The sequence below is a fragment of the Tursiops truncatus genome, chromosome 10 (assembly GCF_011762595.2).
Source record: "Tursiops truncatus isolate mTurTru1 chromosome 10, mTurTru1.mat.Y, whole genome shotgun sequence".
In the NCBI taxonomy this organism is placed as follows: Eukaryota; Metazoa; Chordata; class Mammalia; order Artiodactyla; family Delphinidae; genus Tursiops; species Tursiops truncatus.
The window spans coordinates 3,864,747-3,890,625 of NC_047043.1; the positions used below are offsets into that span (position 1 = coordinate 3,864,747).

Here is a 25,879-nt window from a genome sequence, read left to right on the forward strand (position 1 = left end):
CTAATTGGCCAGACCACAGAGGACACTGACAGTTGACCCTGGAGGGTATAGACACACGCTAAAGCAGTGGACTGCAAGTTGGGAAATCTTTTCTCCATTCTCATCTTCCGCTTACCCAGCAGCCGTAGGCAAGGAATGATGATTTGACAGGTGCATTTTGTGGCATGCTGCATTTATAAAACATTTGTGGCCATCCAAGTTAGTTTTCTTCACAAGACTTCTGTGGATGCCTCACTTCTTTTTACCTAGGCTCAGATTCTTAACCAGGGGTTAGAGGGCACGATATGTACTTTTTTCTCAAATTGGAATGCCTTTAACTTAAATGAGATCGATATCCTTAGGATCTTCTGGGAGAAGTACTATTTTCTCCAGTTTCCAACATTATAAAATACTTCCATATTTGGAACTGTGGCATTTTATACTCAGAGGGATTCTTTAAAAGAGATTGTCTGGTTCAGTTTCTTCATTATTCAAAAGAAAAAGTTGAGACCAACACAGTCAAAGGGAAATGCCCAAAGCCCCAAGAAGTAGTTGGCAGCAGGGCTACAGCCAGGGCCCAGTTCTCTTTTTACTACTTCTAATATGTGCTACTTTTTACCTAAGATTTCCAACTATTATGAGGAACTAAAGCAGTGTTTTCTAACTTGCAATTTTTAGGGGAAAAGCAATGAACAACCCAGTGTCTGGTACAATGTAGGTGGTCAATCAATATTTGATGAAGACGGTGTTTAGTAAACTTGCATATATTGACCCGCTGAGTCAATAAAAAACATGGCACATCTGCATATACACACATAGGTAGGTGGATGGATGGATGGATGGATGGATGAACAGATTGATGATAGGTACTAGGTAGCAAGTAGCGCCAGCATGTGTGCTCTCTGTCTGCACAAGGATTTAGTTATCATGTGTCCACAGTCTGCATGCCTCTCTTCAAAGGAAGAAGCTCTGGAGGGGAGTGACAGGGAATTTTAGGAGACAGAGAAAATATACTCCTTTTCACTGAAAACCTAGTAGAAGTGCTTTTGGGTGAGAAAGCCATACACACTTGCATGCAGGTATTTTGGTATCAGTGTAGTATTGTCTACAGTAACTCTTTGTTTAGTCATAAAATATGTTACCTGCCACTCCACAGGTGCCAAATGCTGCCTGAGAGACCTGTTAAATGAGGATAAATCGTAGAGCAAGCATAGGAAGAACATTACCCCGTAATTAGACAGTGCATCTTCATTTTGGGTTTGTGTTTCCAAGTTCCTCCTGTTTTACTTTGCAAGAGTAACTTAGAAAACCTTGAAAGAAGAACTGTCTTTCAACAAAATAGAGTGAAGAGTTCAGAGGTAAATAAAGTAACGTGGACTAATTCATAAACACCCTACAGAAGGTACTTCATTTCCATCGTGTCTTCCAGTGGTTAACTGTCCAGCAGGAAGGTAAATTTCTCATTTCCTTTCCCATGTCACAGACTGTGTCTTCTTAATCACCTTTTCCCCGCATTGAACAGCATCTTGGTCATAATCGTGGCATATGCTACATTGACACCGTGGTGAAATCATTCTTTTTCTCCCATCTAAGGGAAATTTCACTTTTTTATTGAGTGAAGGAGGCATTTAAAGTATAAATTAAAATAAAGATAACAACTATTAAGTCTGGTTAGGCGCATACAGAAAAATAATAAAAGAACTGTCAAAACAGCCTGACTCAAGTTTGCTACAAAAAAAGTTTAATTTAATGCACTGCATCTAAGCAGGCAAGAAGATTCGCCTCACGCTACTCAAAGGTGTCTGTCAGCTTTGGTGATCAGGGAGACTCACTTGTGTGGAGCATTAGATGAACAGAGGGTCTCTGTACGTGTCTATTATTGATGATTTATTTGATTTGATTCTTTTTTTTCCTCTCCTCCATTCTCATATTAGGCCCTTATACCTTCAATTGGATTTTGCATTCGTTAAGTACAAACAACAGCATACATATTAGACTGGATACATATTCAGAAATATGCATTTATATAATCTCCTTTTTAAAAAATTTATTTACTCATTTATTTATTTTTGGCTGCACTGGGTCTTCATTGCTGTGCGCGGGCTTTCTCTAGTTGCGGCGAGCGGGGGCTACTCTTTGTCGCGGTGCGTGGGCTTCTCATTGCGGTGGCTTCTCTTGTTGCAGAGCATGGGCTCTAGGCGTGCAGGCTTCGGTAGTTGTGGCTCGTGGGCTCTAGAGCACAGGCTCAGTAGTTGTGGCTCACGGGCTCTTAGAGCGCAGGCTCAGTAGTTGTGGTGCACGAGCTTTGTGGCTCCGCGGCATGTGGGGTCTTCCCAGACCAGGGATCGAACCCGTGTCCCCTGCATTGGTAGGTGGATACTTAACCACTGCGCCACCAGGGAAGTCCTAATCTCCCATTTTTAAACCATGAGACTAACAATATATTTTATTGTACATGCCTCTGGTGTCCTAGTCTGGGAGCTGCTTAAATTCTCAATAGCATCCTAAGAAGAGTATCGCAGAGAGCAGCGCTATAGCCACGAGGACATTTATAATGTCACATCAAGGTAGAGTGTAAGTCGTGTGCCTTTTGTAATAATAGATTAAATGATTGTAAATACGGTTTTATGTAGAAAAGGTTCAAAGCAGTTTAAAAATTTTTGTATGGCGCCCTATTTTGAATGTGAAAGTCTCGTTTTGTTTAATCATTTATTAAATGCTCCCAAACTTAATAGACCTGAAGCTTCTGTGCTTTTATTATATATTAGTAAGGAAAAATCCTTGTAGTCAGTCCTAGATACATGCCCCATCTTGCCTTGGTGATCACAACTCCAGGGTTCCCTCCCTCACTCTTGTATTGTCCCTTGATGTTAGCTGCTTCCTGAAGTCAATAGAGACAGACTTGAGCCACCTTGAGTGTTGTCTCAGTATTTACCGAGTGCAGAGAAAATTCCATTTGAGAAAACCGCAGAGTATGGCCATTCCTGGAACAACCAAGAGATGGTTATTACTATTGGAAAGAATCGTTTTGCCGTGCTTTACTTTAAGGGTGACCAAAATAGTGTTTTAAAAATCGATCTCGAATTCGGAGGCATTTGTATATTTGAAGTGCTCACATAGCTAAGATTGTTCATGATTAGTTTCCTGAACTGTTATTCTTTTCATTAAAAATATTGGCGATGTATCTTTATACAACTTTTATATAAATTTGTGAATCAAAACAAATTCTTTTTCAAGCCATGTGTCCTTTTTTCTTTTAAGTGGGTGTGGTATAACTGCTGAGAATCAAAGCAGACACAGTTAGAAAGGACCAGTCCATAAGAGAATTGAAAAGCAGGCAGCATTTGCGTTCAGCTTTTCTTCATCCCCTTCTCCTCGCTCCCTTTCAACAAGCTCGCTCTTCCCGCCTTACTCTGCTTCACCCCTTCGCACCTTAATGTCAGGTCAGAATTTGGCAATGAACCAACGTAATGAAATTCTGTTAGCCAGACTTCTCTTACAGTGGGGCATCTAGGATGCTCTGCTCCAAACACTTTCTCATCAGAGCCGTAGCACAAAGACATAGGAGCTGCCTTCAATAGCCCACCTGAGAGGGAAGAGGTCCTGCAGGTGCTGGGTACATCCCTGCTGGTGACAGTGGCCTTGGCGAGCTGCTCCGGGACGTGAACGTGGCTTCTGTGAGTAGGACGGTGAGGACTGAGCACCCACCGCAGGCAGAGCCCAGTGAGGGACTGTTGCCAAAGCCGAATTCTTTTCCTGTCACCTGCGTGATTGTGCAACTGTGCGTACGTTTCCAGCGCGTCTAGTTTTGCCTTGCACTGGTTTGAAATGATTGTTTGCAAGTCTTATGTCGCCCACCTGATTGTGAAATTCCCAGGGGCAGGATTGGATCTCACGCCTGGCACGTAGCAGGCACACAGTACATGGGTGCAGAGCGAGTGAGTGAATCATTCTGTCAGCCAGTCAGTTAAGCCTGGCAGCAACGATGAGAGTCTGGATTCCGATGACGACACTGAAGATGGCAGAAGTGGATGGATGTGAATCGCAGGGAGGGAACTAAGAAGAGTGAGAGAGATCCAGGGAGTCAGCGCCTCCCAGGTGGAGGGAGAGCTCATGGGCAGAGGCGGAAACGGGGACTCAACCAGCGAACTGCCGTGAGGGAAGATGACAAATACACCTTCAGACAAGTTGAATGAACGTTGAGAAACTGTGTCAAAAATCTTTTTCTCAAAGAAGCCTCCTCTAAAATACACCTCCCTTCCAGCCTGTGACATCTCCCCTTAGCGCACCCGACCCAATTTCCCGAGGTCTGTTTTCAGATGAATCATTTTCTAGCAGGAAAAAAACTCTTTTATAGACCCAGCAGATGTACGTGTTTTATAGAACGTTTCCCTCAATTCCTGAAGGTCACTGTCCTCTGTAGACTTGGGGGCTGAGGACGCAGAACATGGAGGCTGGTGCCTCGCGGGGACGCAGGCCCAGCCCCTCGGCCTCGGCGGCACCCCCTTGCTTACCGTCTGCTGTAAAGTCGGTGCCCTGAGCCACGCCTGGCTGTCCTCTGGGTCACGTCGCCCCGCCCCCGCCACCCTTTGTGACACGAGGGCTGCCTTGTCACCGTTTCCACTGTCTCGGGCATCTGGAGCCTTAACCACGTCTGTTCCCAGATCCCTTAGAAACACAGAAGATGTACGTTGTTGAGGGTGTGTAAGCGAGGGGGAAGCACCGGAGTGTGCTCGCTGGCGTCCGGGAGCCCCGCAGAGGGTGTCGCAAATAATCCGTTGCCAGCCCCTCACTCTGTCACGATGTGCAGTGAGCCCCCTGGTGTCCCAGGGGCATCTCTGAAGCTCCGCCAGACGACAGGATGCCGAGTGCTCCCGAGTCCTCGTCTGTTGTGTCTGCAACCCCGTGCATCAGGCTGTGGTCTAGTCTCGACCCTGAAGCGCGCCCCACGGATCAGAGGAGTGTCTGACACACGTTGATCTGGGGCTGGAAGAGAAAGCTGGGCTCCAGGAACATCCTGCCAGAGGCCTGTCCTTAGGAAACGGTCTCTCAGGTTTTTTTGCTGTTGAAGAGACACCTGTCTGCTGCTGACCTTCTTCTGTTGAAGCCAGAAAACAGGCGACAAAGCAGCCTCTTACCTCCTGCTGTTTCCTTCAGGGCTGTGCTTTCTGAGGGGTGACACCCTCTATCCAGAGAGACCATACCTGCAAGATGTTAAAGCTACGACCTCAAAAATGAGTGATCACCGGTCTCAGGAATATAATTATAACCAAATGTGCCCTCAGGTCACGAGCCTTCTCTCCCCTTTTTTAGAAAAATCCAAATACAGTATAAGCCCTACTTCCCCGGCGGCCCTGTTGTGTGTCTGCAGATTTCATGGGGTGATTATGTCCTGCTGTCTCCTCTAGCTCCAAACCCTTGTTTCTGGACCCCCTCCATCACTCCTGCTGTCCTGCCCACACTGAAGGCTGTTGGTTCCCCACATTGACCCCTTTCTGTCCCCCAGGATGCCCTAAACAGCGCAGTCGTGAGCAAAAGTTTGGAAATAATGGAAAGGAATCTAAAACTGAATTTGTGCATCCACTGGCCACTCTTGTTTCGTCCCTGGTGTAACACCAGGAAGCAGCGGTCTCTTTAAGGAAACCTGCTCCCGTATCCTGGCTTCCCCTGAAGGCCTTTCTTCCCAAAACGCCCATCTCTTAGGCCTGAGCCAAGGAAACCCCCGCAAATTGCTTCCTTCGTAGGAGCCCCGCACGCTCCTTTTACAGTACTTAACCGCGTAGGGCAGCTTCCCTTCCTCTGCTTCAACGTCCCTGTCTCCAGGGCCTTTCTTTTCATAATAAAAAATTGATTCAAGTGTTTTCACAAACTAAAGAGTTATGCTCCCTCTAAAGCTAAATTTTGTCCTCCAACCCAGTGTGGAAATAGCTGCGTCCAGGTGTAAGTGAATAGCCATTGTTTCTTTCTGCTACATAATGAAAATCTGATTTCAGCAAACGTCACTCCGCGGCCACCATTACAGTGTAGCTCGATGCTGAGGCCCGGGGAGGTCTGTCCAAAGCTGTGTGGTCAGAGCACGAGTGTGTGCTTGGACATCATGCAGATGGAGCAAAGCTGAATTCAGTCCACGGCCTGGAGTGTTTGTGCCCTTCCAACAGGGAGACGCTTCCCCAGGAAAACAGGGCTGCAGCCCTGACGGTAAGAGTGGCCTTGAGTTGGTGCAGCCACTATGGAGAACAGTATGGAGGTTCCTCAGAAAACTAAAAATAGAGCTACCATGTGATCCAGCAACCCCTCTCCTGGGCATATATCCGGACAAAACTATAATTCAAAAAGATCCATGCACCCCTATGTTCATAGGAGCACTATTCACAATAGCCAAGACATGGAAGCAACCTAAATGTCCCTTGACAGATGAATGGATAAAGAAGATGTGGCACATATATACAATGGAATATTACTCAGCCATAAAAAGAAACGAAATTGAGTTATTTGTAGTGAGGTGGATGGACCTAGACTCTGTCATACAGAGTGAAGCAAGTCAGAAAGAGAAAAACAAATACCGTATGCTAACACATATATATGGAATCTAAAAAAAAAAAAAAAAGTTTCTGAAGACCCTAGGGGCAGGACAAGAATAAATGGGCAGACATAGAGAATGGACTTGAGGACACAGGGAAGGGGAAGGGGAAGCTGGGACGAAGTGAGAGAGTGGCATGGACATATATACACTACCAAATGTAAAATAGATAGCTGGGGGAAGCAGCTGCATAGCATAGGGAGATCAGCTCGGTGCTTTGTGACCACCTAGAGCGGTGGAATAGGGAGGGTGGAAGGGAGACGCAAGAGGGAGGGGATATGGGGATATACGTATACGTATAGCTGATTCACTTTGTTATACAGCAAAAACTAACACAACATTGTAAGCAATTATACTCCAATAAAGATGTTAAAAAAAAAGAAAAAGAACGAAATAATGCCATTTTCAGCAACATGGATGCAACTAGAGATTATCATACTAAGTGAAGCAAGTCAGACAGAGGAAGATAAATACCATATGATATCACTTATATGTGGCATCTAAAATATGGCACAAATGAACTTACGTACGAAACAGGAACAGACTCACAGACATAGAGAACAGACTTGCGGTTGCCCAGGGGGAGGGGGCTGGGGGAGGGATGGAGTGGGAGTTTGGGATTAGTAGATGCAAAGTGTTACATACAGAATGGATAAACAACAAGGTCCTACCATACAGCACAGGGAACTATATCCAGTCTCCTGGGATAAACCATAATGGAAAAGAATATTAAAAAAGAATATATATATATGTAACTGAGTCACTTTGCTGTGCACCAGAAACTAACAGAATGCTGTAAATCAACTATACTTCAATTTAAAAAAAATAAAATAGTGGTTCCGAGTTATGCATCATCCTAACCACCAGCTGGTGCAGGCGGTGCCCGCACTGTTCATCCCCAGGCGTCTGCATCGGTGATGGGGTGGACCCCGGGCACTGTGAAGTGGGGATCATGGTGACCTGGCCTCCCTGTGCTCCCACACACACCTGAGCTCTGGTTCCCACACACCTGTCCTCACTGCCTTCATCACTCCGGGCAGCAGCCATGGAGGGTGATTTATTGTCCCTTTTGAAGATGCTGCTTCGAGAAAATTCAGCTTGTGCTCATACCACCTAATCCCTGACGTAGTTAGCATATTGGTATGTTTCCTTCTAATCTTGTTTCCATGCATTTCTTTTCTTTTGCAAAGTTGCATCTTAAATGTATATAAATTTTTTTAACTTTCATAAAGTAATATTACGGTGGTGCAAACAATCAGTGAAAAAAATTTCTTGTTGTAACAGAAAAATGGACAGTTCAATAGAAAACAGTTCACTAAGCAGTTTATCTAAACTTATAGCCAGAAAACAAAATTTCAAAGTTCTGTCTCACCAGGAATCAACGAAACGTAATTTAAAATGATTTCATTTTTCATCCACAGTTAAAATAAATTTTTAAAACATGTTGATGTAACCAGCCTGGTGCGGGCTGGATCGAGTGTAGAGCTCCGGGAATGAGTGTGTTCTGCCTTGTGGCTCAGCCTTCAGGAGTCTGTACCCTGATCCAGCGATTCTAATCTGTGCCAAGGGATTTAGCCGAGCAGCGTTCAAAGGTTTCTGTATTATTACGTACAAGAGTGAGAATTTGGGAACAACCTAAATGTTATGCATCGAGAAACAAATAAATGATGTTTCACTCATCCCAACAGTCAACTATTTGGCACATGTTTAAAACATTTTAAAGAATCGTTATGGACATTGATGACAAGGTTCACCAGCTAGCAGTAGGGTTAGAGGGAAGGGGGAGAGTGTGTGATCTGAGTGTCATTGTATGAACATGGGCAGAAGTGTCCACAGGGGCCGGCGGGCAAATACAGCTGCACCCACGTTACCCTGGGCTTGCAGGACCACAGGCGATTTTTACTTCTGTACATTTTCCCATATTTCCCAGATTATGTTTAGTGAATGCGTGTTTCACTTGTATACAGGAGAGAAAAAGTTGTCTAAAGAGGAAAAAGAAGAAAACTGCCCTCCTTTACAGCGTCTTATTAAGCGTTTTAACAATGCAAGATGGGAAAATCCCCGGACATATGGCACGTGCTTCCCCTCTGACTCTGGATGGTCCATCTGCTAAGAAACTGCTGACTGTTTTCTCAAGAGATCAAAGAAAGCAAGCAGGCCCTGGCCGGCGCCTTTATTAAAGTCTTCCCAGCTCACTCGCAGCTGTCGCTTTGCCTTCTCCTCTGACTACCCCGCCGGTTGGTGCTTTCTCCTGACGCTGCTTACGTCTGGTCCGTGGTTGAAGTCATCCTTTCATAAATAATTTGTGACGTGGTTTGAGTTTTCCAAGAACAGCCTACAGGGTGCTCTAGTCAACTAGGCCAGTAGTCAGAGCTCAGGCTGCCTGGTGACAGACTGTCGCACAGCTTTGACTGCCCTGGTCGGTGGGGTTGGGTTCTGCTCAAAGGACAGACCCAATACTACCTCGATTTAGAGAAGACCATACACCCTGATGGAATATTACAGTTGTTAGACATCAAAGACTAGGTTGCAACATCAAAAAATGTTATGAAAGACAGAAAACAAATCAATACCTGTTTATGGTTACAACAATGTAAAAATATGTACTCCTACTGAAAGGAAATGGGGAGGCGTGGGAAAATGAAAATGATTAATCTGATGGCGGGTGGTAGGTTTGTTCGTTTTTTTTTAATTCTGCAGTGAGCATTTATTGAGCTCTCACCACATGCCAGACACCGTGCTGGGCCCACGTATTTGTTTATTTTTAGAAGGTAGTTGTATAATATGTGAAATCCTAGAGAAATATAAGGTAGGGGTGGTGGAATTCCTCTTCGAAGGTGCTACTCTGGGCAGTGTTGACTATATCTAGAGGAGACCCCTCCATTCTTTCCCAGACGGGACCCACGTGACACTCACTCTGCTGGGCTGTTACCTGTCTGTTTAGAACCAGGTGTGGTTTCTCCCCTTGCAATGCATGTTTCTCTCTCACACGTGCCCTCAGCAGATGCTGGGTCCTGCTGTGTGCTGGTTCCTCCAGGTGTGGGCAGTACACAGGGGCCAAGACGATAAGGCTGTGTCCTCATGGGGCTTCCAGGCTGTTGGGAAGGACAGGCAGTAACTACGTAAACAGGTTCATCGGCAGCGTGATTTGCAGTACAGTAGAGCTCCCGAGATGGAGAGGAAGTGGGAAGACCCGCTGAGAAAGCAGGGAAGGGAAGGGACAACCATGGAAGTGGAGGGGAGGGGAGGGACGAGACTGTGCAAAGGCACTGAGGCAGGACCAATCTGGTATGTTTGTGAGACGAATGGGTTCGGAGCAGTATGCGATGGCCGGGAAATGTCGGGCCGTGTGGGACCATTCTAAGTGCGAGGGCAAGCCTGCGGAGCAAGCAGACTTACCACTTCTCCGTAGAGAGGAGGAGGAGAGGCAGGGCCCACTAGAGGCCCTGAGGAAAGGTGAGGGTCACTGGCCTGGGAGGGTGGGCACAGGCATGGGTCAGGGTCCGTTCTGAAGGCGGAGCACACCAGCCGTGCTGATGACGGCTGTGAGGAAACGCCGGGAGCCAAGGGTAGTTCCGGGCGTGGGCTGAGTCACCAGGCGCAGGTGAGGATGTTTTCTGAGGGGGAGAAGGAACAGGTTTTCCTGTTTCTTGGTAAAAAGGTGACCTAGATGTGAGCTGCGTGTGCTGGGTCAGGGCGGCAGCTGCCAAAGGGCAGGAAGAGGCTTTCCTGGGACAGTGGGGTGACCTCGGCCTGAGCGCCCGACAGCTGAGCCTAGTCCACAGCTGCTGCAAGGCAGCAGCGTGATCCCAGGCACGTTGTTCTGCTTCCCAGGATCGCAGTTTTCTGTACCTCTGCCCGGCCCGCCTCGTAGAGCTTTGTAAACCGCTTACAGTTGAATCCAGACACACAATGGTGCCACCACTGTCCCCTGCCCTCCTGCACAGTGAGCTTTCCCATCTAGAGCCATGGCCCGGAGCGTGTGAGAGATGGGTCATCATCAGAGGATCACCCCTGATAGCTGTACCACAAAGCCCGCAAAGCCCGTGGCCTCACTGGGCCCGCGCCGGCCCCCGCTGCACACCCACCACGAGCCTCGCCGGGCACTGCTGCTCAGAACCAGTGCCCTACAAGATCCCCTCCGAGAGCAGGACGAGGCATATTCCGATGAATCCCTGGGTCCAGGAATTCAATTTGCCTTTTATTCTCGGAGGATTCCTGCCAGCTGAGGTGCCGGTTTGTTTTCATCACCACGGCCCTCCAGGGCTAGCAATGCCGAGCTCTGTTTCCGGAGACCTGTCCGTCAGCCTCTCCTGGACTGAGCCAACCATAGAAATGAGACGCCGCAACAGGAAGCCAACTTCTCCCCTCCCAGCACTGCTCGTCGGCAGACATCTTTCCTTTCTCCCTCTCAAGTGGCATCTTGAAGAGGCCCAGGACCCATCACCTAAGGAGACACCTCGTACACTGGAGAGGCAGAATGGAGTTTGAAAGGACAACTGAGGGAGCTGATCTACACCACCAGACGTTTCTCTCGCTAGCAGGAGTCTAACTCTATCATGTCTGTGAAAGGACTCTGTTCCGAGAGCGTTCCTTTGACTCCTGGTCCTTGATTCCAACTTCCAGTCATTCAGATTGCCAGCTCACCAGCCATTCAGGGGAAAATGTGTGTCTTTCCTTATAGCAATTAAATTAAGTGGGGCCAGAGATTAATTTTCTTTTATAATTTTTCTTCTTGAAGAAACTCAGAATCCATCACCCAGAACCCTGTGGGATTCAGGGAGGCTCATGACCCTGAGAAGATGCTCACCCAGCAGACGTGCGTGTATGGAGGCATAGCCAGAAAGGAGGCAGGTGGACCCACCCCAGAGGCAGCTGAAAGCACAGGGGAAGTGGTCCTGTTGTTGGGGGATAAAACCAATCGATAGTTTCTTCATGTCTGCCAGTTCAGGGAAAGAGTCTTTTTTCCTCATGTATATAACTGCTTTTGCACAAAGGATTCATTATTCCTACGCCAGGTAAGGGAGCTGAGATCTCCCGCTCGGTTTCCTACACACTTCTCCCTCTCTGTTCCCCAGACCAGAGTATCGAGCCAATTTGGGCCATAGATTCAGTGGCCGTCTTCACACCGTCCTGTCTGACCCTTCCATCCTGCCAGGTTGTAACCGCGCAGGTCAACAGGCCTCGTGGTGACATCCTGCAAGTCGCTGTTGTGATGGGGCCGCTTTAATCTCAGGTAGCTGACCTCAATGTGTGAGCAACGTGTAAAGAAAGACAATTCCAGGAGCCCATCAGACTGCTCGACAGATAATAAGAAAACTTAATTTGAGGACCAGGTTTAGACCCTCTGGACTGGGAAGCTCATTTTAGACTCGCCCTGCAGTAAAAAAGTGTCCGAGGTTCCCGCCGCAGGGGCTGGACAGGAGGCCACACCGTCACCTGGACTGGCCTCAACAAGGTGCCCCCAAGACAAGCAAGGTCATGTCCGAAGGCTTCCCGGAAGAGGCTCGTAGCGGGGTCTGTTACTATGCAAGTCTAGTTGCCTTGGCGGTATTTTCCTGGGTTTTGGGTGAGAACATCTTACCATAGCCAGAAGAAGGGCACTGTGATTTATAAGGGGTATTACTTAGGTGGAAGAGCCTTAGAATACAGCCTCCACAGTGTGACTAAGTAGACAGGCCCCTTTCTGCTCCCTTAGGATTCGCATGTAAAATGGTGAAATGACCCCGGGGCTGACTTGATGGGGCCCGGCAGCAGCCCGAGGAGGGCAGGTGGGTGAGGAGGTGCTCGGGCACCATGGGCGCTCAGGATGTGTCTGTGCAAGCCCCGCGGGTGTGCTCTTGCTGGTGAGAATGGTCTTGGCTTCCGTGAACCTTTTATCCTGTTGAAAACTGATCTTAACTCCAGCTCTTAAAATAGCAACTAGCCATCAATGGGCTTCCGCTTTCCTTTTCTAACCATCAAAAATTATAGCTAAGCTGGGCACTGTGCGGTCGTGTTCAGAATTTACTTTAAAAATAAGATTTTTGAAAACCTTAGAGGGAAGTAAGACATACCTGCAGAAGCTAACAGACTTCAAAAATGTCAAGCTTGATGGTTAGAAGGTTTACTTACTAACCAACGTTAGACAGAGGAATGCTAAATTATTTGTATAATGTACCCCCCCAAAATCTACTGTGATAGATGCCAACGTGAAAATGTGTGTGCACCAATATACTGAATCTGTGCCGTGTGAACATGTGGGACATGACGTGTGGGGGGGTATTTTGCATCCCTACCTTGTGTGCTGGTCCAGATGTTCAGAACGTGCTATAAAGACCACATTGGTGGTACCGTCCTCAGGCCCCCCAGCTTGCTGCTGACCATCCCAGGCGTCGAGGTAATTCCAACACTTTATTCCACACTCCCCACTTTTTTGCCACCAGAAGCAAGGGTCCTTATAAACTCAGGTTAATCAGTACTATATTTCCCGTTCCCCATGCCCATGTTAGACCCTCTATCAGAGAATTTGTATTTCATCTGTTTTGCAAAATACATTTAACAACAGTAGTAAGTTATGATGATACTCTTTGGACCCACTAACGTCCTGTTGGCTAAGTCTTACACATCAGTCCAGTCTGCATTTGTCTTTCATGTTCTCAGGATAAATGGTTTTAAGCTTTAACAGCCACAGAGGCACCTGTCATGTGCTGTCAGCTAGAACTGATGAAAGAGCAAAATGCAGCATCTGAAGAGCGACTTGCAAGATGACGTAAATATTTTATTTTCCTTTCGGAAAGCCCTCACCAGATCTGCCCCTTCACCTCTGATCTCTGAGCAGCCTGATGATTTATGGGGTTCCGTTGTTCGGCTTTTAGATAGGGAGTAGAGGGGGACCACTGCTTCCCAGGTGGGGTGAAGGCGGTTAGCAGGATATTCATGGGCAGCGTGGCTTCTCTGTTTGCATCGTTCCTGCAGACGTGCTGCAGTGCTTTGGGGAGTCGTTTATCCTGAGCAGTTACAAGGTAGCCTGTTTTTCAGTGGACCTAGAGTCAGCGTCTAGTTAGTTATCTGTGGCCGTGTTGTTACAAGCTGTGACCTTGTGACTCAGCGCTGACTGTGTTACGCTTGTTTGTGCAGCCGTGTCTCTGTTCCGCAGCGTCGGGGCCGAGTCTGGGAAGATGCACGGTGAGTGGAGTGAGACAGTTTCCCTCTGGAGTCTGGCAGGGGCTCCAGCTAGGACTGCTGGGGTTTGGGCCGGAGAACACGTGGCCTCTCCGTGTGGCCCGAGCATCCTCCCCAGTGGCCTCAGATCTGTAAACTCTTTATATGGCGGCTGATGGCTCCAAGGGTGGGTATCCCAGCGAGCATTTGGAAGCTGTACGCTTTGGTGACCCAGCTCCAGAAGTCACATAGCATCACTTCTGCTACCAGGGGTCCGTGAGTGCAGCCATGAAGGCCCATCTACTCTCGAGGAGAGGGCGAGGCCTGCACCTCTCAAAGGGAGGATTGTCGAGGTCCTAAGGGAGGATTGAAGAAGGGTATGTAGGATGGGACTCACCATCACTGCCACATGTGACAGACAGATCATGTGATAGTCCCAGTGGAGATTTCTGTAGGAAATGAATGAGTTGGGTTCTCTGCTTAAATCCATCTGAAGATGTGTTTATGGGACTACAACTAACCTTGCAGTTTCTCACATAGGTGCTAAGATCAGTGTGTGCCTGGCCTGGTGCCTGAAGGTAGATCTGAGTGCTAAGTTAACAATGGATAACCAATGCGAGTATTTTCCAGATACTTAAAAATTAAGGTTTAACCAGAGAAGCTGTTGCCACTCTGAACAGTTACATCATGACCCTTAGAGCAGGCTAGTTTTTTTCCTGACTAATAGTGATGTTATAGGGATCACAGTGTGTGGGAAAAGTAGATTCCTTCATATAAAAATTGCTTAAGATTTGACTCCATACTCTGTTAAAGTAAGAAGTTTTTAAAATAATTGAGTTATTTGAAGGAATTTCTATTTTTCTTTTTCTTGACCTATTTAGCCAAGACAAATAAAGTCAGATAAAAGACGGATTCCTTCCACGAGATGCACGTACATGTTTCTTCATATAGTGAAAGAGCTTGTCAGTGTGTGTAGTGCTCACGGATCCTCAGTTAACAGAAGGCACTGGTGAAATGCCAAGTACCTGATTACACTTTTCACTTCTTGTCTCAATTCTGTTCTTTGCTCTGGAACAGTTTCTCCTTTTCATTCCCACAAAAGTTAAGGTAAAGACCTTGCGTTTCCCCCAGAGCTGGGGCCCACGTAGCCACCCCTGGCATTTGTCCTGAGCCTTTTCGGTGAGCTCAGATCCCCAAATGATCAGAAAATCTCATAGAGCCCCAGGTGCTCTAAGAACGGTGCTGAGGATTTATCCTGCTTTGTGAGGAATCACGCAGCATGAGCATTTGTACAGTAGCCCAGCAAGCCAGGTCCTGGGCCAGTGGTGGCATGCTGTGACTCCCAGCCCTGTCTGTGCCTCCAGGGATGGTGATGTCTGAATCCAGGGGAAGCCGAGGTACCATTTATTGAACACTTCCTATGTGCTGTGTTCTGAATCACAGCTATGTCATTTTATTTGGTCTTCACAATAATTCTTGGAGGTAGCTATTATTTACTATCCTAATTTTACAGGTGACGAAGTTGAAATTCTGGGAAGGTGAGTAACTTGTAGAAGGTCACACTGTGTGTAAGTGATGGAGCCAGCCTCTGCAACTGCTTTCAGGGGGTTCAGAGTTTAGGTTAGAAGGAGTTCCTCCTTTCTTGAAAAAATAAACCTAAATGGGAAACTCAGAAGTCATAAAGGAAAATAGTGGTCAGTTTATCCACATAAAAATTTAAAGCTTCTGCTCAACAAAACATACGCAAAATTTGGATTAAGGCCATAAAACAAACTATGGGAGTGGGGAGGAAGAATCACCAGGCTGTGACAAAAGACCAGTTTTCTTAATGTGACAAAGAGTTCTTACCAGTCAGTGAGACTGAGAAATACAGACTAAATGTAGGAAAGGGTGCTCAGCCTAGCTCATGATTAGAGAAATACAGATTAATAACTGAGAATTATACTTTATCACCTGTTGAATTGACAGAGATTTTAAAGTTGGTCGTACTCCATGCTGTCAAATGTATGGGATGATAAGAGCTTTTGCCTGTGTTATTTGAGGAAATGCATATCAGTACAGTTCTTCTGGAACACGGTTCCATGATATATACCAAAACTGAAAATTCACACACACTCTTTGATCCAGATTTTATTTACCCCACAAATATACTAATATAGGTATTCAAAGATGTGTGTGCCTGTTTATTGCAGTGTTTCATATAATGTCAAAAACTGTTCTTCAGTAGAAGACTGATAAATTATACAGTGTTCATTCTATGGGATACTAGTCATCACTATAAAGGATTACATCCATCAATAAGAAAAGATGACCAAGAGCAGAAGCAAGAAGAGCTACAATCCTGCAGCCTGTGGAACGAAAACCACATTCACAGAAAGATAGACAAGGTGAAAAGGCAAAGGGCTATGTACCAGATGAAGGAACAAGATAAAACCCCAGAAAAACAAGTAAATGAAGTGGAGATAGGCAACCTTCCAGAAAAAGAATTCAGAATAATGATAGTGAAGATGATCCAGGACCTCAGGAAAAGAATGGAGGCAAAGATCGAGAAGATGCAAGAAATGTTTAACAAAGACCTAGAAGAATTAAAGAACAAACAAACATAGATGAACAATGCAATAACTGAAATGAAAACTACACTAGAAGGAACCCATAGCAGAATAACTGAGGCAGAAGAACGGATAAGTGACCTGGAAGACAGAATGGTGGAATTCACTGCTGTGGAACAGAATAAAGAAAAAAGAATGAAAAGAAATGAAGACAGCCTAAGAGACCTCTGGGACAACATTAAACGCAACAACATTCGCATTATAGGGGTCCCAGAAGGAGAAGAGAGAAAGAAAGGACCCGAGAAAATATTTGAAGAGGTTATAGTCAAAAACTTCCCTAACATGGGAAAGGAAATAGCCACCCAAGTCCAGGAAGCGCAGAGAGTCCCATACAGGATAAACCCAAGGAGAAACACACCAAGACACATAGTAATCAAACTGGCAAAAATTAAAGACAAAGAAAAATTATTGAAAGCAGCAAGGGAAAAATGACAAATAACATACAAGGGAACCCCCATAAGGTTAACAGCTGATTTCTCAGCAGAAACTCTACAAGCCAGAAGGGAGTGGCATGATATACTTAAAGTGATGAAAGGGAAGAACCTACAACCAAGATTCCTCTACCCAGCAAGGATCTCATTCAGATTCCATGGAGAAATGAAAAGCTTTACAGACAAGCAAAAACTAAGAGAATTCAGCACCACCAACCCAGCTCTACAACAAATGCTAAAGGAACTTCTCTAAGTGGGAAACACAAGAGAAGACAAGGACCTACAAAAACACACCCATAACAATTAAGAAAATGGTCATAGGAACATACATATCGATAATTACCTTAAACGTGAATGCATTAAATGCTCCAACCAAAAGACACAGGCTTGCTGAATGGATACAGAAACAAGACCCATCTATATGCTGTCTACAAGAGACCCACTTCAGACCTAGAGACACATACAGACTGAAAGTGAAGGGATGGAAAAAGATATTCCATCCAAATGGAAATCGAAAGAAAGTGGGGGTAGCAATACTCATATCAGATAAAATAGACTTTCAAATAAAGAATGTCACAAGAGACAAAGAAGGACACTACATAGTGATCAAGGGATCAATCCAAGAAGAAGATATAACAATTATAAATATATATGCACCCAACATAGGAGCACCTCAATACATAAGGCAACTGCTAACAGCTATAAAAGAGGAAATCGACAGTAACACAATAATAGTGGGGAACTTTAACACCTCACTTACACCAATAGACAGATCATCCAAAATGAAAATAAATAAGGAAACAGAAGCTTTAAATGACACACACAATAGATCAGACAGATTTAATTGATATTTATAGGACATTCCATCCAAAAACAGCAGATTACACTTTCTTCTCAAGTGGGCATGGAACATTCTCCAGGATACATCACATCTTGGGTCACAAATCAAGCCACAGTAAATTGAAGAAAATTGAAATCATATCAAGTATCTTTTCTGACCACAACGCTATGAGATTAGCAGTGAATTACAGGGGCAAAAAACGTAAAAAACACAAATACATGGAGGCTAAACAATATGTTACTAAATAACCAAGAGATCATGAAGAAATCAAAGAGGAAATCAAAAACTACCTAGAGACAACTAACAATGAAAACACGATGGTCCAAAACCTACAGGATGCAGCAAAAGCAGTTCTAAGAAGGAAGTTTATAGCTATACAAGCCTACCTCAAGAAACAAGAAAAATCTCAAACAAACAACCTAACCTTACACCTAAAGGAACTAGAGAAAGAAGAACAAACAAAACCCAGAGTTAGCAGAAGGACAGAAATCATAAAGATCAGAGCAGAAATAAATGACGTAGAAACAAAGAAAACAATAGCAAAGATCAATAAAACTAAAAGTTGCTTCTTTGAGAAGATAAATAAAATTGATAAACCATTAGCCAGACTCATCAAGAAAAAGAGAGAGAGAACTCAAATCAATAAAATTAGAAATGAAAAAGGAGAAGTTACAACAGACACCGCAGAAATACAAAGCATCCTAAAAGACTACTACAAGCAACTCTATGCCAATAAAATGGACAACCTGGAAGAAATGGACAAATTCTTAGAAAGGTATAACCTTCCAAGACTGAACCAGGAAGAAATAGAAAATATGAACAGACCAATCACAAGTAATGAAATTGAAACTGTGATTAAAAATCTTCCAACAAACAAAAGTCCAGGACCAGATGGCTTCACAGGGGAATTCTATCAAACATTTAGAGAAGAGCTAACACCCATCCTTCTCAAACTCTTCCAAAAAATTGCAGAGGAAGGAACACTCCCAAACTCAATCTGTGAGGCCACCATCACCCTGATACCAAAAACAGAAAGATAGTACAGAAAAAGAAAATTACAGACCAATATCACTGATGAATATAGATGCAAAAGTCCTCAACAAAATACTAGCAAACAGAATCCAACAACACAGTAAAAGGATCATACACCATGATCAAGTGGGATTTATCCCAGGGATGCAAGGATTCTTCCCTAGACGTAAATCAATCAATATGATAAGCCATATTAACAAATTGAAGAATAAAAACCATATAATCATCTCAAGAGATGCAGAAAAAGCTTTTGACAAAATTCAACACCCATTTGTGAAAAAAACTCTCCAGAAAGTGGGCACAGAGGGAACCTACCTCAACATAATAAAGGCCATATACGACAGACCCACAGCAAGCATCATTCTCAATGGTGAAAAACTGAAAGCATTTCCTCTAATATCAGGAACAACACAAGGATGTCCACTCTCACCACTATTATTCCACATAGTTTTGGAAGTCCTAGCCACGGCAATCAGAGAAGAAAAAGAAATAAAAGGAATACAAACTGGAAAAGAAGAAGTAAAACTGTCACTGTTTGCAGATGACATGATACTATACATAGAAAATCCTAAAGGTGCCACCAGAAAACTACTAGAGCTAATCAATGAATTTGGTAAAGTTGCAGGATACAAAATTAATGCACAGAAATCTCTTGCATTCCTATACACTAATGATGAAAAATCGGAAAGAGAAATTAAGGAAACACTCCCATTTACCATTGCAACCAAAAGAATAAAAGACCTAGGAATAAACCTACCTAGGGAGACAAAAGACCTGTATGGAGAAAACTAAAAGACACTGATGAAAGAAATTAAAGATGATACCAACAGATGGAGTGATATACCATGTTCTTGGATTGGAAGAATCAATATTGTGAAAATGACTGTATCTACCCAAAGCAATCTACAGATTCAGTGCAATCCCTGTCAAATTACCAATGGCATTTTTTTCAGAACTAGAACAAAAAAGTCTTAGAATTTGTATGGAGACACAAAAGACCCCAAATAGCCAAAGCAGTCTTGAGGGAAAAAAATGGAGCTGGAGGAATCAGACTCCCTGACTTCAGACTATACTACAAAGGTACAGTCATCAAGACAATATGGTACTGGCACAAAAACAGAAACATAGATCAATGGAACAAGATAGAAAGCCCATAGATAAACCCACACTCCTATGGTCAACTAATCTATGACAAAGGAGGCAAGGATATACAATGGAGAGAAGACAGTCTCTTCAATAAGTGGTGCTGGGAAAACTGGACAGCTACATGTAAAAGAATGAAATTAGAACACTCCCTAACACCATATACTAAAATAAACTCAAAATGGATTTGAGACCTAAATGTAAGACCGGACACTATAAAACTCTTAGAGGAAAACATAGGAAGAACACTCTTTGACATAAATCACAGCAAGATCTTTTTCAATCCACCTCCTAGAGAAATGGAAGTAAAAACAAAAATAAACAAATGGGACCTAATGAAACTTCAAAGCTTTTGCACAGCAAAGGAAACCATAAACAAGGCAAAAAGCCCTCAGAATGGGAGAAAATATTTGCAAACGAATCAACGGACAAAGGATTAATCTCCAAAATATATAAACAGCTCTTGCAGCTCAATATTAAAAAAACAAACAATCCAATGCAAAAATGGGCAGAAGACCTAAACAGACATTTCTCCAAAGAAGACATACAGATGGCCAAGAAGCACATGAAAAGCTGCTCAACATCACTAGTTATTAGAGAAATGCAAATCAAAACTACAATGAGGTATCACCTCACACCAGTTAGAATGGGCATCATCAGAAAATCTACAAACAACAAATGCTGGAGAGGGTGTGGAGAAAAGAGAACCCTCTTGCACTGTTGGTGGGAATGTAAATTGATACATCCACTGTGGAGAGCAGTATGGAGGTTCCTTAAAAAACTAAAATTAGAACTACTGTATGATCCAGCAATCCCACTACTGGGCATATACCCAGAGAAAACCATAATTCAAAAAGACACATGCACCCCAATGTTCATTGCAGCACTATTTACAATAGCCAGGTCATGGAAGCAACCTAAATGCCCATCGACAGATGAATGGATAAAGAAGATGTGGTACATATATACAATGGAATATTACTCAGCCATAAAAAGGAACGAAATTGGGTCATTGTAGAGACGTGGATAGATCTAGAGACTGTCATACAGAGTGAAGTAAGTCAGAAAGAGAAAAAACAAATATCGTATATTAACGCATATATGTGGAACCTAGAAAAATAGTACAGATGAACCGGTTTGCAGGGCAGAAATAGAGACACAGATGTAGAGAACTAACGTATGGACACCAAGGGGGGAAAGCGGTGCGGGGGTGGTGGTGGTGGTGGGATGAATTGGGAGATTGGGATTGACATGTATACAGTGATGTGTATAAAATGGATGACTAATAAGAACCTGCTGTATAAAAAAATAAATAAGGGCTTCCCTGGTGGCACAGTGTTTGAGAGTCCGCCTGCTGATGCAGGGGACATGGGTTCGTGCCCCGGTCCAGGAAGATCCCACATGCCGTGGAGCGGCTGGGCCCGTGAGCCATGGCCGCTGAGCCTGTGTGTCCGGAGCCTGTGCTCCGCAACGGGAGGAGCCACAACATTGAGGGACCCGCGTACAGCAAATAAATAAATAAATAGATCAATCAATAAATAAATAAAATTCAAAAATTAAGGAAAAAAAAGCTGACCACGTTGTACAACATTCTATAGATTATTATCCCATTTTCCGTTTTTATAAACATGTAGACTTCTTTTTGCCTAGAAAATATCTAAAAAGATACAAAGGAAATTTTGAACCATTGTTATCTCTGCAACAGGGGACTGGAATTGGGGATATCTTCTATTCTTCAGTTCATACCCCCTGCTGTATAATTTAATTTTTTTACTATGAGCATATATTATTTTTATAATAAAACAATAATTTTAAAACCCCGTGTGGAAGACGTGCATTTATTGGGGCTCCATTTGCCAGAAGCAGCCTATATAAGCGGATCATCCTTGTTGACAGAACTTACCCGACCATCGAGAACAGGTATCAACGACTTAATAAACAGAAAAGGTAATAAAAATTTTAGTAAAACCGACTAGAATCTGTTGGCGGATAAGTTTCTGCCTAGATGAGTTTTTCAGCCCAGTAGAAATAGGAAAAAATATTTTTTGGGGAAAAACACTTTCTGAGTTGTCATCCACTGTCACGTATTTTAATATCTTCTTTCCTATCCACCAAAATGACACATTCATTGTCAAAATTTGGAAAATACCAATAAGCTCAAAGAAAAAAATTTAATCTCACATAAGCTTTATTTTTAATGGGCTATAAATTTAGACCCAGATAACAATGACAAGATTATGTCTAAACAAGGAGCTTAACTGAGGACTGATTAGAATGAATTTTGAGATTTTTTTTGGAACTGTTTTATATGAGAGGTGAAGGAAGCCAACTGATGAGTGGAGAATTGGAGGGTGTTTAAGAGTCTGAGAGAAGAACTAAAAGCATTCTTTGAAAAGTACTCCAATTTCCAGGCAAGATAGGTTCACATTCCCCGCGGGAGGGGGTCCTAAAGCAGCACTGCAGAAACTTTGGAGATGAAAAGACATCTAAGTCCATCCTGCAGATGAGAAATTTGAGTCCGTTTATTCATTAATTTAATTTAAAAATATTTATCAAGCACTCAATGAGGTATTCTTTCTACTTCCTGATAATGTCTGAGGCAAGAAGAATATTTTCCTAGGACATTGCTCATTATTCACTTGAGTAATAAATAGGTCTGACTTTCAATAAACAAAGACAAAGTCATGAGATACAAGGGAAGTTGATGGTTGGCCTTTGAAGCGGTTTCAGGTCATTGTTTTCACACTGTTCGCACAGGACCTGTTTTACACTCATTTGCAGCCTTCACATATCTGATTTCGGGTGGACTTCGGCTGAGTGACATTGGAGGCCTCTGAACTGTCTTTGGCTGGGTGTGAAGTGAGAGGTCGGAGAAGAATCTCAAGCTACATCTCAGCTTAAAAGCAACACTTATTTTTTTTAATTAAAAAAGCATCCGAAAAGGGAACACTCTTGGACTGCTGGTGGGAATGTGAATTGGTACAGCCACTATGGACAGTATGGAGGTTCCTTAAAAAACTACAAATAGAACTACCATATGACCCAGCAATCCCACTACTGGGCATATACCCTGAGAAAACCATAATTCACGAAGATTCATGTACCAAAATGTTCATTGCAGCTCTATTCACAATAGCCAGGAGATGGAAGCAACCTAACTGTCCATAATCGGATGAAGGGATAAAGAGGATGTGGCACATATATACAATGGAATATTACTCAGCCATAAAAAGAAACGAAATTGAGCTATTTATAATGAGGTGGATGGACCTAGAGTCTGTCATACAGAGTGAAGTAAGTCAGAAAGAGAAAGACAAATACCATATGCTAACACATATATATGGAATTTAAGAAAAAAAAATGTCGTGAAGAACCTAGGGGTAAGACAGGAATAAAGACACAGACCTACTAGAGAATGGACTTGAGGATATGGGGAGGGGGAAGGGTAAGCTGTGACAAAGCGAGAGAGTGGCATGGACATATATACACTACCAAACGTAAGGTAGGTAGCTAGTGGGAAGCAGCCGCATAGCACAGGGAGATCAGCTCGGTGCTTTGTGACCACCTAGAGGGGTGGGATAGGGAGGGCGGGAGGGAGGGAGACTCAAGAGGGAAGAGATATGGGAACATGTGTATATGTATAACTGATTCACTTTGTTATAAAGCAGAAACTAGCACACCATTGTAAAGCAATTATACTCCAATAAAGATGTAAAGAAAAAAACATACATTTGGAAACATCTCTATAAATAGTTAATGGGTCTAAGAAGAAATCATAATGGAAATTAGAAATACTTAGACGTGACAATACCAATAGGCACAGGAAAAAAAAAAAAAGCATCCGAGGGACTTACCTGGTAACGCAGTGGTTAAGAATCCGCCTGCCAATGCAAGGGACACGGGTTCGAACCTGGGTCCGCGAGGATCCCACATGCCGCAGAGCAACTAAGCTCGTGCGCCACAACTACCGATCCTGCGCTGTAGAGCCCGCGAGCCACAACTACTGAAGCCCACACGCCTAGAGCCCGTGCTCCGCAACAAGAGAAGCCACCACAGTGAGAAGCCCGCACACCGCAACGAAGAGCAGCCCCCGCTCGCCACAACTAGAGAAAGACCGCACGCAGCAACAAAGACACAACGCTGCCAAAAATAAATTAATTTTTAAAAAATAAATTAAAATGCATCCAATATCGTTTGAATCTTCTTAACAATAGATTTGTGTCATGCTCTTTAGTTAAAACTCTGGATGTAGAAAAGTGGCTTTGAGAGGAGTCTGGATGGAGCAGAGAGCAGAGGGGGAAGCCAGGTAATAATGTCTGGGCCTCTCCCACCGTGATGTGCGGGGGCCAGAGAGGGAAGACAGCACCCGGCCAAGAGCGCTTCTTTCAGAAGCATCTTATTTACAAGGAGCGCTTCCAGGGCTGAGGAAACCCTTCTGAGACGTAGGCCGTGTGAAGTGTCCCCCGAGGTCCCATGGTCATGGGAGTCACTAGGACCAGGGTCCTTAAGCCACAGCCACAGCCCCACTGGAATTTGGGCAGTTCATCAGCGGGCTCGCCCGGCCACTACGAGCCTCTGATCACCTCTGCTGGGCTCCTGGGACTGGTCCACAGGGAGGGGAGGCTCTCGGTCGGTGCATCAGTCGAGATTACATTGGCCAGGCTAAGTCTGCGGTAACAGACAACCTGAAAATCTCCACTTAACTCAACAGAAGTGTTTCTCATTCCATCCACCTGTCTGCCTGTCTACATCATGGACACACCGTCAGTGCAAGAGGGCAGGCACGACAGTCCTGTGCCGCCCCCCCCACCCAGTGCCTGGCAGGAGAGGAGAAGAGAGGGGGCAACACAGTCTTTTCCATAAGAAGTCGGAGGCACTGGCATTCCTACCCACACTGTGCTTTTCAGTTACTCAGACCTGGGGGAAGGACCAGATACTGAAGTAGACTCTTTTTTTTTTTTTTCTTTTTCTTTTATTTTTCTTTTCTTAGCATGGGATATTACCAGCAGCACTTTATTTATTTACTTGTACCCATTCTTTCTCAAGTTCTTTTCCCATTTAGGTTATTACAGAAGATTGAGCCGCGTTCCCTGTGCTATACAGTAGGTCCTTGTTGGTTATCGGTTTTATGTATCGTAGTTAAAGTAGACTCATTTCCTGTGGGCTTTGCATGCCTAGTAGAGCCTTTTACAAGCTCGCCCCGAGCAGCAGTCCCTGTGGGTGGCATTGAGTGAGACAGGGTTACTTGTCTTGAGGATCCATTCAGACTTGTCTGACATTCCATCTCCGTTGCTTCCTTACTGGTTCCCTACCTCCTTCCCGCCCCTTTAAATCTGCTTATGTTGAGGGGCGTTTGGTTCATCATGGCAAAGCTCAGCCTTGATGACATCACCCCCGCACAGACATTTGCAGTGGTTTCCCATTGTCTCTGGTTTTGCTACGTAAACTAGTCCACTGGCCAAGCAGCATCACCTGGATCTTGTTAAAACGCATTCCTCGGGCCCCACCCCAGACCTACTGAACCAGAATCCGCATCTTCCCAAGATTCCGGGAGATTCGTGTGCACGGTGAAGTTTGAAGGGCAGCCAACCATGGCGCTGGTTCTCACATGGGCAGCACATTCGAATTATCCAGAGAGCTTTAAAAAATTTGCTAATACTCAGTTCCCACGTGTGGAGGGAGGTCTTGCGTGGACTCGTAAAGCTCCCAGGTGACCTTATCGTGCAGCAGAGTTTGAGAACCATTGCTGTGCAGGGACCCAGGTGACACTGACAGCCACCTTTAGTGCCCCACAAACCTTCCCAGGGCCGTTTCCACTCAGCTGTGTCAGACGGACCTCTGATCCCCAAATGCACTCTACGCTTTCAGAGAAAGTGCAGTCTGTGTCTGTTCCCAGAAACTACCCGGCATTCTGTACACAACTGGAGAGGGTGCAGGACACCACGTCCGAATTGCGCTTTGAAGATGCCATGACTGCAAGTCATGGTGATACAAACATCCATTTACTAAATTGTACATTTAAACTATTTTCCCGATTAATGGAATTTAAAACTTGATGCCCCCAGACAACAGTATAAGGATGCTTTCCTATGTTGCCATAGTTCTTTCTTTGTTCTATTTT

At 44.4% G+C, this 25,879-nt stretch overlaps 1 protein-coding gene across 9 annotated transcripts in view; it reads left to right on the forward strand.

Moving 5' to 3' along the window:
- Positions 1-25,879, forward strand: part of FARS2 (phenylalanyl-tRNA synthetase 2, mitochondrial) — a 458,205-nt gene that overhangs the window by 296,269 nt on the left and 136,057 nt on the right. The window contains exon 6 of one of the 9 annotated variants that reach the window (XM_073810289.1): positions 8,527-11,266. The exons of 7 other annotated variants lie outside the window; for them this stretch is intronic. In XM_073810289.1, the coding sequence (XP_073666390.1) occupies positions 8,527-8,545 (19 nt within the window). In that variant the 3' untranslated portion in view covers positions 8,546-11,266. Of the gene's footprint in view, positions 1-1,913; positions 2,015-8,526; positions 11,267-25,879 lie in introns of those variants that run through there. One more of the 9 variants, XM_073810287.1, reaches the window with a different exon arrangement.